The sequence below is a fragment of the Cynoglossus semilaevis genome, chromosome 14 (assembly GCF_000523025.1).
Source record: "Cynoglossus semilaevis isolate Cse_v1.0 chromosome 14, Cse_v1.0, whole genome shotgun sequence".
NCBI lineage: Eukaryota > Metazoa > Chordata > Actinopteri > Pleuronectiformes > Cynoglossidae > Cynoglossus > Cynoglossus semilaevis.
In genome coordinates this window covers 382,140-393,145 of record NC_024320.1, presented here as the reverse complement: position 1 = coordinate 393,145, position 11,006 = coordinate 382,140, and the positions used below count along the sequence as shown (strand labels likewise).

At 39.8% G+C, this 11,006-nt stretch overlaps 3 protein-coding genes across 9 annotated transcripts in view; 2 read left to right on the top strand and 1 right to left on the bottom strand.

Moving 5' to 3' along the window:
* Positions 1-175: 175 nt before the first annotated feature.
* On the bottom strand, positions 176-4,899 carry alad (aminolevulinate dehydratase). 4 transcript variants are annotated; one of them, XM_025062546.1, is made up of 12 exons: positions 4,755-4,899; positions 3,861-4,067; positions 3,699-3,749; positions 2,862-2,958; positions 2,611-2,746; positions 2,397-2,480; positions 2,111-2,199; positions 1,962-2,017; positions 1,725-1,812; positions 1,216-1,302; positions 999-1,128; positions 370-428 (listed from the first exon to the last, which is right to left on the bottom strand). In XM_025062546.1, the coding sequence occupies exons 2-12, from the start codon at positions 3,977-3,979 to the stop codon at positions 370-372; spliced, it is 996 nt and encodes a 331-aa protein (XP_024918314.1). In that variant the 5' UTR covers positions 3,980-4,067; positions 4,755-4,899. The 4 variants fall into 4 exon arrangements, with proteins under 4 accessions (XP_024918312.1, XP_024918314.1, XP_024918313.1 ...); XM_025062545.1 differs by having other exon boundaries at positions 3,861-4,070; positions 4,755-4,869; XM_008324287.3 differs by having other exon boundaries at positions 3,861-3,986; positions 4,755-4,865.
* Positions 4,900-5,013: 114 nt separating this feature from the next.
* Positions 5,014-7,622, top strand: tmem203 (transmembrane protein 203). Of its 2 annotated transcripts, none has more exons than XM_008324285.3 (2): positions 5,014-5,168; positions 5,572-7,622. In XM_008324285.3, the coding sequence occupies exon 2, from the start codon at positions 5,802-5,804 to the stop codon at positions 6,216-6,218; it is 417 nt and encodes a 138-aa protein (XP_008322507.1). In that variant the 5' UTR covers positions 5,014-5,168; positions 5,572-5,801; the 3' UTR covers positions 6,219-7,622. The 2 variants fall into 2 exon arrangements, with proteins under 2 accessions (XP_008322507.1, XP_008322508.1); XM_008324286.3 differs by having other exon boundaries at positions 5,052-5,168; positions 5,550-7,622.
* Positions 7,623-10,477: 2,855 nt separating this feature from the next.
* The window catches only part of tprn (taperin), a 23,948-nt gene continuing 23,419 nt past the window's right edge, over positions 10,478-11,006 (top strand). For 2 of the 3 annotated variants that reach the window (XR_003051746.1, XR_003051745.1), the window contains exon 1: positions 10,478-10,969. Coding sequence is in view for 1 of the 3 variants with exons in the window: in XM_025062387.1 (XP_024918155.1) it covers positions 10,686-10,969 (284 nt within the window). In the remaining 2 variants the exon portion in view is untranslated. The remainder of the gene's footprint in view (positions 10,970-11,006) is intronic. The other variant, XM_025062387.1, reaches the window with a different exon arrangement.

Genomic DNA, 11,006 nt, shown 5'->3' with positions numbered 1-11,006 from the left:
CCCGCCCCCCACTGTTATTCCCTGAAAGCTAAAGTGTGGAGTCAGAGATTTAAAAAAACATGGTTAAAAAAAAAAAAAAGTCAAAAAAGATCCAGAAGATCTTTCCCAGGATATCTAAAGGTACAGTTCAGTTTGATAAACTTTTTTAAATGAATAAAAAACAAAGACAGTCATCTGACCTTCGACAGTTGTTTGTTTGTTTTATTTCAGTTGATAATCTCAATATTATTAACAGAGATAACAACAGTGTTGTTTCTCAGTTGCTGTCCGTCAACAGTTCCTGGTCTTCAAACAGTTTCTGGTTTTCTTCATGTGCTCCCGTGTTTCCTTGTTGGTCCTTTTCCTCCTCCACCTCCTCCACCTCCACCTTCACTCCTTCAGCCAGCTGAGCAGCTGGGGGGTGTAGTAGGTGATGATGATGTCAGCGCCTGAGTCATTGACAGTTCAACGGTTTTCATGAGTGTCAGAGAAAAAAAAGAAGCACAACTTAGCACAACACTTCTGGGAACTTTTTAGGGACATTTTAGCCTTTGTCCCCCCCGTCATGCAAATTGAACATTTTGTCCCACTTTTTCATTCGACGTTACTTAACTGAAAATAAACTATTTTATGTGGCTGGCTGTCTATGGGCACACCTATCAGTGCAGTTCATAGCAGTGATAGGCCACCTAGTGGATAAGGTGGTAGCTTGACAGTCTGAGTGACGTGTCAATCAAATACACACATCATATCAGTCAAAGTGTCGGCTTTAAATGATTGCGGCCGTCCCTCGTTGTCCCACTCAAACCTGCTACTTGTCCCGCATTTTGTCAGTTTGGAGGTGGTCACCCGAACAATGACCCGAACGAGGAACAGTTTTACTCAGTTCTCACCACAGATGGCAGTAGAGACACAGGCGCAGCGTGTGAAAGCAAGGACCGTAAAAATCCTGGTACTTGAAAGTTCAGTCTGGTCCCATTTTCTGTGATGAACTCACCCACCTCCCCTCTTCTCCTCACCTGCACGGCGGAAGGCAGTCATGGCCTCCATCACCGCAGCCTTCAGGTCGAAGGATCCAGCCTGCGCTCCGTGCCACATCATGGCGAACTCTCCTGACACGTTGTACACAGCCAGCGGGTGGTTGGGAAACTGAGGGGGAAAACGGAAGAGGGAAGAATTCTCGTGTCAGCCGCAGCCTGGTAGCTGTGAATAGTTCTGACCTGTCCTCACGCTGACCTTGTCCTTGACCTCTCTGACAATGTCCAGATAAGGGAGCCCAGGTTTGACCATCAGCATGTCTGCCCCCTCTCTCACGTCTCGCTCCTGTAGCACAAAGCAGCTGTTCAGACTTAGGCACTAATCCAGGACCAGTCCAGAATAGACTTGGACCAAGAGTGAGGAAACCACACAAATCTTCCAGAGTTTCATCATCCACGGTCATACGGGGCTGTGAAACTGAAGAGCTGCTTCACATCAAACTAAAATGACAACAACAACAAAGTAAGAACCTCATGTTTACATCAGACTCCTTTGACTATCGGTCATCTGGATGTAGCTCAGCGGGTGGTGCAGTTTCCTAACACGTACAAGGTCGTAGGTTCCAAAGTGCAATGACATGTCAACAGCTCGGCAGATTCAGGTCAATGACTTTGTAGCTCCAGTGTCCATCAATCTGGATGGAATTTTCTGGTGTTTTTTTTTTTAACTAAAAGAAACAACAAAAAAAACAGAGAATTCAGACTCACCACAGCTCGGTTTGCCAGTCCTCTGGCACCAGGGGGCAGCTGATAGCAGCGTCTGTCTCCGAACGCAGGTTTGGACTGAGCAGCATCTCTGCACACATACACACAGCAGGAGGACAGAAAGAGAGGACGACAAGGGGACAAGAAGAAGAGGACAAGAACAGAGCAGCACAGAAGGAGACTTGAGTAACTTCTGTAAAATCTGATCTGTTCACATGGAACGTGAGAGAATGTTCTCACCTAAACGGACCGTAATAACAGGAGGCAAACTTGGCGCTGTAACTCAGCACTGACACCTTAAGGACAAAACACGTAATGAAACTTATGAAATATATTTGGACTAGATCTGCTCCAAACGTATCTTCCCAAAAAAAAAAAAAAAGTCTCACCTTGTTTCCTAGACCGTTGGAGATCAGAGCTTGTTTTATAGCCCGAATTCTTCCATCCATCATGTCTGACGGCGCGATGATGTGACAGCCTGCAGACAACAGCAGGATGGACACAGTTATCAGACACTGACTATTAAAGAGGTCGGCATTNTGCTTTTTGACTTGTTTTGCAATCTTGTCTGTTTATTAGTGACTTTTTGTTACAACTAAACAACTCCATTAGCCCATGGACAGACGTTACATATTTACATTTGTGAGATAAGAGCAGTATAAAAATGAGAATTACCTGCTCGGGCGTATGCTAGCGCCACCTCTGCTAAGCGCAGGCAGCTGGCATCATTGTTCAGAGTTCCATCATCGTTGAGAATACCTACCAATGAAAACATGATGAAACCTTTCTGGGTTCATACTGTTCAAATGTTAAAACACAAACATTTTTTATGACTTTTTTTTGTTTGTTTTTCAATTCTTTTCATTATTTGGTTTGAACAGACACTGACCACAGTGACCATGTGATGTGTACGGACACAGGCAAAGGTCACAGGCCACCAGTAGCTGTGGGAACAAAGATCGGATTTTCTTCACCGCCAGAACCGCCGGCGTGTCGTCAGTGTCGGCACCAGAACCTCTGTCGTCCTGTTGAAAGTTCAAGAGGACACCGAGAGTTTTTATAAGACTCTGAACAAAGTAATGACCAGGATGATGAGAGTGTTAATGAACATCGTCTTTATGTCTGAACGATCAGCGTCACCTTTGAAATCTTTGCAGGGACGCCAAAAATCAGCACACACTTCAGCCCGTTCCCAACCAAAGGTGTCAAGAAGTCCTCCAGTCGGTTGATTCCATATCTAGATGAAGGCATAAAAATGCAAACATGAGGAAAAATCTAAAAAAAAAAAAAAAAAAAAAAGGAAAAAAAAAAAAAAAAAAAAAGGAAAAAAATAAAAAAAAAAAAAAAAAAAAAAAGGAAAAAAAAAAAAAAAAAAAAAAGGAAAAAAAAAAAAAAAAAAAAAGGAAAAAAAAAAAAAAAAAAAAAGGAAAAAAAAAAAAAAAAAAAAAGGAAAAAAAAAAAAAAAAAAAAAGGAAAAAAATAAAAAAAAAAAAAAAAAAAAAGGAAAAAAAAAAAAAAAAAAAAAGGAAAAAAAAAAAAAAAAAAAAAGGAAAAAAAAAAAAAAAAAAAAAGGAAAAAAAAAAAAAAAAAAAAAGAAGCAAATACAGCAAAGATGGTTCTCATGATTTTGTTTTGTTTAAATTTTTTTAAAAAAGATGATTGGTTCCAAAAATGAATTCAATCGTTCATTAAATTATAGGGTCCCCAGGATAAGTGGCTCACTTTTTTTACCTGAGAATTTATTGCACAAAATAAGTCCAAGAAACGGGCCACTGTTTGAATAGGCCTACACTGGGAGTTTGAATTTAGTAAGAGTTAACTGACACTCTTCTTATCTGGGCTCTGGTTTCACCCAGCCCACATGATTTTATCTAAAGACAACACCCTCAATGGCTCTCCGCTGAGGCTTTGCCTTTTGCCTCTTATTGTTGCCTTTGTTGTAAAAAATATGGAGTCAGTAGTTGTGATCACTCTCACCTGGCCTGACCCGGCAGACTGTTAATGGGCTCCACTGCGTCCTCACTGTCTCTGCAGGAGAGTGTTACAGATTTGAAATGGGCGGAGGTTAGTTTTTACACCAACAGAACAGCTAACCACTACATTTGACGGACATTTAGAAAACAGATTATTCTTGTTTACGTTATGAAGATGGGGTAGATGAGGTTGTCTGGTCGGAGGTCTGCAGCACAGCTCTGCCAGTGTCGCAGTGTTGGGTGGAAATATCCACTGTGGATGATGGACTCTGCCGGCGTCTGCATGGTTGGACTGAGAAGAACAGAGACAATCAGAGGGCAAACACGGGGGCCAGAGAATGAGTGAAGCACAGGGCGGATTCTCTCTCCGTGTCTTCTTCAGACAGAGAACAGAGTTCAGTCAGTGTTATAATTGACCAAACACGCATGAAACTGTTCCTCCAATCAAAATGGAGGTCAAACAAAAACAAAACAAAAAACCATCTACCAATCATCAAACGTTTACTCAAACACTGTACAAATAACTGAAATGTAAAAAATAATGAAAACAATAACGATACCAATAATAAGAATTATTATTTTATAATGTCTTGAAAGACCAAACTTTGAAACTAACATATGAAAAACTAATAATAAGAATTATTATTTTATAATGTTTTGAAAGACCAAACTTTGAAAACATAAATAACCTAAATCAAATAGACACATGCCAGCATTTCATATAATGCTATGTTAATGCTGTGTTTATGTTACTATAAATACATCCATGCACCCAACAACATCCATGACTTTTATTTTATTAAATACTAACTCTGTCGTGATATTTCTGACAGGTTGGAACACTTCTCTTCTCTAACCTGTGACAGTGTAGTAATGGTGTACTCCCTGTTCTACACTCATTTTACTACGTTTTCAATGAAGACACCCCCACTAGGCTATAATTTCGTCTAAGTGTAATAAGTGTGAAATGAGCCTTTTGAACTCGTAACAACAAAGAGTAGCAGACTCTCGAAGCTGAAAAAAGTGAAATTAAATATTCTGTTATAAAGAGTGAACTTACCAGCGGAGTGAGTAGAACTGCGTCTGGGAACCTTCACACTCGTTCCTCTACTTTCAAATCGATAGATAAAGGTGACATGAAGGTATGCTGCTGCCATCTATTGACCGGAGTCCTGAACCGCGTAAATGAACTAGAACGAACCGAATTACGACATTAATATTATCTGCTCTTTATATAACGTTCAATATAAAAAACTACGTTATAAATCGTTAGCTGATGTTTCAAAAATAATAAATAACTGAAGATAACAGAAACATTGTGTCTTGCTGTATACCGTATGTTTCCGTCCCCGTCTTCTCGCGAGACTAAAATGAACAAACTCCAGCAGCTAGGATGCTAAGAGCTTGTTAGCCACATTTTGCGGCTCTTTGCTGCATGTATCCATGTAGAGGGACGTATTTAAATCAGTGCGAGGTAAGATAGTACGTTTTAGCACTTGATTTGAGGCGTTCACACAAATGCTACATATTTTATGCTACAAATCAAGATTGATATACTGGTGCCTGACCGCTATTAGCATGCTAGCGGCAGCTTCGGTGGCACCAGTGTATCGATACTTAAATAAAATTGTAGTTAATTAGCCACGTCTACATTCTTTAACTAAACCACAGGTTAAGCTGACTAAATATGAAATGGATGCTAAGACGTCCTCATTAGGCAATTCACTGTCTATTTCTATATAAACTAACTAAATATTAAGTGTGAAATAAATGAGAAAAATAAGTAGGATTAAGTCAGGAATTGTACTAAATCACATGAACCATTTGTCCTTGGAAAATTTATGTTGTTTAATAGTATGTCAACACTGTTGCTGCAGAATCTTCAATCAGATGGAAGTCAGAGGAACCTCTGTGGTCAACTCTTCTCTAGATCTCTGTGAAGATGTAACCAGAAGAGAAGTTCACAGAGTATCACCGTTTGTGCCCAGACATCAGCAGTGACTCGTCACCACCACCATAACTCTGGAGCACTTTAGACCTCACTCAGGGCTGTCCAATTCATCCCCAGTCAGTAGGTCCTAGTGGTCTGTCCCTGGCTCCCACAGCCATGTTGTTTTCCCTGAGAGAACTTGTCCAGTGGCTGGGCTTTGCCACCTTTGAACTCTTCCTCCATCTATTGGCCCTGCTCGTCTTCAGTATGCTAGTAGCCTTGCGGGCTGACATGCTGACGCCATCACTGAGCTGGTGGCACGTCTTTGTCCCTCTGTTTGCCGCTGACGGCCTCAGCACCTATTTCACAACCATTGTGTCCATCCGGCTGTACCAGGAGAACGAGAAGCGGCTGGCGGTGCTACGACTCCTCTGGGTGCTGACGGTGCTTAGCCTTAAACTGGTGTGCGAAGTACTGCTGTGTCAGAAGCTGGCGGAGCAGGAACAGGCAAGAGACCTGTGGTTTGGCCTCATAGTGTCCCCGCTTTTCATCCTGCTGCAACTGCTGATGATACGAGCGTGTCGTGTCAACTGAGGAGCAGTTGTTTTGTGGTCCTGGTTTCTGAGAACAGTTTCCAGTTGCCTGCTGACGTTCAAGCATTAAATCGCTGTATTCTTGTTTTGGGTTGAATGGCATCTTAAAGTTTGACAGTGTTGCTCTATATAGAAGTGGATGTAGTCTGATGGTTGAAAAACAACTTCCGTTTGAGGTCTCGAGGTTTTTGTTCTTTTTTTAAATGAACCTGTAGAACGTAAGAGACGTTAACCGAGGCTTCAGTTAGACAGCATTGGTTTTTGGATGACGAGATGTACAATCATTATGTGCACTGTATCCACCATTCCCTCAATGTAATTGACAAAAAAAAACATATTCTATTGACAGGTAAAGGCGATGGAAACTATTTGGTCATGAGAAAGTTTACTAACCCACGAAAATCAACTAACCTTTTCCACCTTTTAAACTGAAAGGCTGTGTCCATTTACTATTTATGGTTTATAATTTTTATAAGTTCAGCTTTTGCTGTCTGTGATCCACTGTGTCAGTTGCTCATTTAAACCCACTGTTGGCAATTCTTCATCCCGCTCTGAGCTGATTACAGCCTGGCTGTCTAAAACGTGTGTCAACCCAGGCTTCAGGGATTTCTTTGCCAGCATTTTGCTGTCCAATTGTGAAACATGGCTGTGCGTAAAGTTGGTAATGGGATGCATTCTTTTCTGATTCATATTCAATAATGAACCTCCTACTCAACTTTTACACTGTGTATTAGAAATGAAAACAAAAACGTCAGAGAATAATGGGAAAATGTTATTACGTTACTACAACAAATCTAAAATGATTTTTACTCATCCTTTGTACGGAACAGATGATGACTAAATACCGTTATAGGTTTGGACTGTGGCAATGCTGAAATAAAATATAAATATTTAAAAATGAGTGTATTTGGAAAATAAAGTTAAACTTCATGAATAACCATGTGAAATATTTAAGCAAGTACACCAGAGAATTTCTGTCTCTTTCCGATTGATGACCAATCGTAGAAACTGATAAGACATATTTAACATTTTTCGACTGACTGCCAGTGTTCTGTTGTTGGACTATAACATCTTATGTGACTCTGGGGGGTCTCAATAAATCATACGTCATACTCTTGAACTACCTATATCTGGTTCTGAAACTCCTCTGTTCTCAGTCTCCATCATAGACAACTGATCATGACTATTTTAGTTCACATATATATTCCCAGGTTCTGCTCCTTATTTGTATTTAGTGCATTTTGTTATTTCATGTAAATGTTGCACTTTTGTTTCGTTAATATATATATTATTTTTAAGTCTCAATAATTGTTCTGTGAAAAAGTGTATGTTTGTTTTACTTTGCTGTGTGAAACTTTATAGTCATCTGTACGTACATGTAAATAAACCAATGAAGATTTTATTACTCATGTCAACATTCTTTTAAAATAAACTGCTGCTGTAGTGTCGACCTACGCCACAAGAGGGCACTAATTCCTAATCAAAGTTATTTCAGTGTGCGACAGTTGCCTTACATGTTGATTGAGGCTTTTATGCCATTAAGGATTAGTAGTTTAACATCTATTTATTGGTTGGTTTTTTTAATTTGTGCAAAAACTTAGGAACAGACATGTCTAATTGAGAAATGTTTCATTGCTCTTCACGTCAGGGAAATAACTGCAACAATGAAATAATGAAATACAAACAACGTGCATTGGAGGTGGATGCTTTGTGTGATAAAGGGACTGGTCATTTTTAACAGTGGCTAAGGCGCAACATTTATCAAGAAAATAAAAAAAATCATACATGCTAATGAAATGACACAGACTTCAAATAAAAAAAACTTTTAGTCATGTAGATCCTCCGTTGAGGGCATCATACATATTATTTTTATTCTACGTGACGTTATGACTTTCTTTAAGCTTAATGTTTAGATGCATTTAAAAATCAGTCAAACTGACTCCAGTAGGTAGGGGAGACCGGGTATGGTTGTAACACTTTTTGCTTCAGCACCTGTAACTCACTGATTTTTTTTCCCACATTTGTTTACTACAAATGGCACCATTCATCCTCTGTTAATTTCTTCGTGCTGTGACCACTAAATGATATATCTCACCTTATCTCGTAATATCTTATATATATATATATATATATATATATATTAATGTATTGATTTCTTTTGCATCTCTATATCTATATTCCTTTGTGTCCATTTCAAACGTTTTTTTCTGATATGTAAATTATAAAAAAACAATGATGTTATACATATATAACAATGTTATATATTACTGACAGTTGATATGCAAAATTTCTAACCTAAAAGAAAGTGAAATAGAAAACCTGAATACATAGATACAAAAAGTTTTTCAATTTGCCTGGCACCTACGCTACTATTCAATTCTCCTCTGGTCTCCAGTGACTAACCCGTCATATGTTTCCCTCACGTGGAGTCGTCCATAATACAGGTCTGCTTCCTGAGTCAAATAGTCAGCCAACATTTCTTCTGCACCTCAGAGAAAACGTTGTTGCTGCTTCAGTAACCTACACTGGGAAGATCACTGGACCCCTGGTCTCTCTGCTTCTGCAGTGATGTGCAATATCAGATCCTTCAGGTCCTTCTTTGTGACCTCATCAGATGATTTTTTTTTTTTTTATAAACATTTGCAGGCACACCTCTGTCAGTCGTTCTTGTCCACTGCCTAGGCATTTTGTAAAATGTGTTAAAATTAAGAAATTGTTCTTAGTTGTATGTAAGGGGATGGTTGTAACACTTTTTAAAGATGTGTTACAACCCACACCACCCCTGTCACCCATTGTTTAGCTAGCTGTATTAGCTTAGCGGTTTGAAATTAGCAGGGGGAAAAATGCATCACATTTTGCCTGAGAAACTACAGTTTAATCGAATGTAAGTCATATGGTTTTATGTACAATAGTATAAGCACTAAACAAAATATAGTCTTGGTCAAAAAATTGACTTTCTTCCCTTAAAAATCTTTTTTTTCTCTCTCTATAGAATCTGCATGTGTCATGTAGGATCGGGGAGGAAGTAGGTAAACACTGAAATGATCATATAACTCCTATCTTATCCCTGATTGGTGGAATTGGTGGTGTTACAACTCTTCACCATGTTACAACCATACCCAGTCTCCCCTACCAGAAGAACAGATGAACTTTAATTCTCAATTTTAGCTTGGTTTTTTTTTTTAAAGGTGGAAAGAGCGGAATAATTTATTTACCCAGAGTGAGATGTGGAATCCCCCCCACCCCACCCCCTCTTTATGCTGTTCTTAATTATGGCTCAGTGATAAATGTTTAATCAGCTACAGTAATCCGTTGTACTGATAAGAATGGGCGTGTAAGTGCGATCATGTGCCGCAGGTTTGTGTTGGGACCATTATACACAGGTGGATTCATGTATAACGGCACACGTGCAATGAATATTGTCGAGTTTAAAGAAAAATCAAAGTAGAACATTTATATACATACAAATATAACACGAGAATAATAAAGACTTTTAATTAAGATGATAAAATATGACTTTAATTTAAAACAAAAGCAATAAGCAATGCGAGATAACTTATCGACGTGATACCTGAAATAATTACGGCATGAAAATTAAAAAGAGACAATCGATTCAAATACATAAATAAAAAAAACTGAACATGTTTGAGCTAACTTATAAACCACCACCACTCTCACCTACTGCCGCTCGACTCGCCTGATACTCACTTGATACTTTATCATATGCATTTTATGTTAATTTCTTCGTGCTGCGACCACTAAATGATATATCTCACCTTATCTCGTAATATCTTATATATATATATATATATATTAATGTATTGATTTCTTTTGCATTTCTATATTTATATTTCTTTGCATTTGCGTCTCTATATCTATATTCCTTTGTGTCCATTTCAAACGTTTTTTTCTGATATGTAAATTATAAAAAAAACAAGTAAATAAAACATATATTTCATTAGGTTTATTTCATTTGAAGGTAAAAGATCAAAAATAGAAAATGCAAACAAGACAAGGCAAACAGAATATTAAAAGCATTCGATTATTTAACGTTTCAATAAGAGAACCGTCCTAAAATGGCATCTAAAAAATTAAATTTACGAATGGTCTATGAACGCACCAATAGTGATTGACAGGCCGGCCGACAAAAAAAAAAAGTCGCTGTTCTGCAATTTTACAACACAAAAGGCGTGTCTAGGGTAACGTTAACCAATCCGTTTACGAATACGAAGCTCGTGCCGCCGTGGGGAGGCGGAGCTGCGTTTGGGGACAGTGGGAGGGAGATAGAGGGAGAGGAGAACGGCGAGAGGAGGAAACGGAGGCAGAGAAACAGACGTGACTGCACCGTAGGGATGTGCGTGAGTGTGCGGTGAACGTTACTGCAGAGTTGGATTACCGTGTTTTTTTAAATAAAACACCGTGGCAAGACCCCTAAGAGTCAGCTCCGAACGTTTACCCACACTGCGCGATGTCCGGCGGAGGAGACGTCCGTGTCCTCCGCCAAGAGGCTGGGCAAGAGAGCCCGAGGATGCCGGCCTGGAAGCGAGAGATCCTGGAGAGGAGGAAGGCGAAGGGCGGAGGAGTCGTTGCCTCCTCCGAGACGAGTCCCAGTGGAGGCGCCGGTGCCCAGCGCCTTAACGGGGAGACCAGTGAGACTGTGAACGGCAGCGGCGGTGGTACAGTAAACAGCGGGGGCGGGCGGAACTACACTATCACCCCGGCCAGCCAGCACTACAGCCACAACAAAGAGACACGACCGGCGGGCGCGCGGGGGGCGGCACCCCGGGGG

What these genes read in the sequence shown, in the direction of transcription:
- alad (XM_025062546.1), bottom strand. Translation starts at nt 3,979, where the DNA reads ATGCAGACGCCGGCAGAGTCCATCATCCACAGTGGATATTTCCACCCA. An exon ending in TCCCTGCAAAGATTTCAAAG is followed by an intron (nt 2,747 to 2,861) that starts GTGACGCTGATC and finishes AACTTTCAACAG; the next exon opens with GACGACAGAGGTTCTGGTGC. An exon ending in CCAACGGTCTAGGAAACAAG is followed by an intron (nt 2,018 to 2,110) that starts GTGAGACTTTTT and finishes TTTGTCCTTAAG; the next exon opens with GTGTCAGTGCTGAGTTACAG.
- tmem203 (XM_008324285.3), top strand. Translation starts at nt 5,802, where the DNA reads ATGTTGTTTTCCCTGAGAGAACTTGTCCAGTGGCTGGGCTTTGCCACC.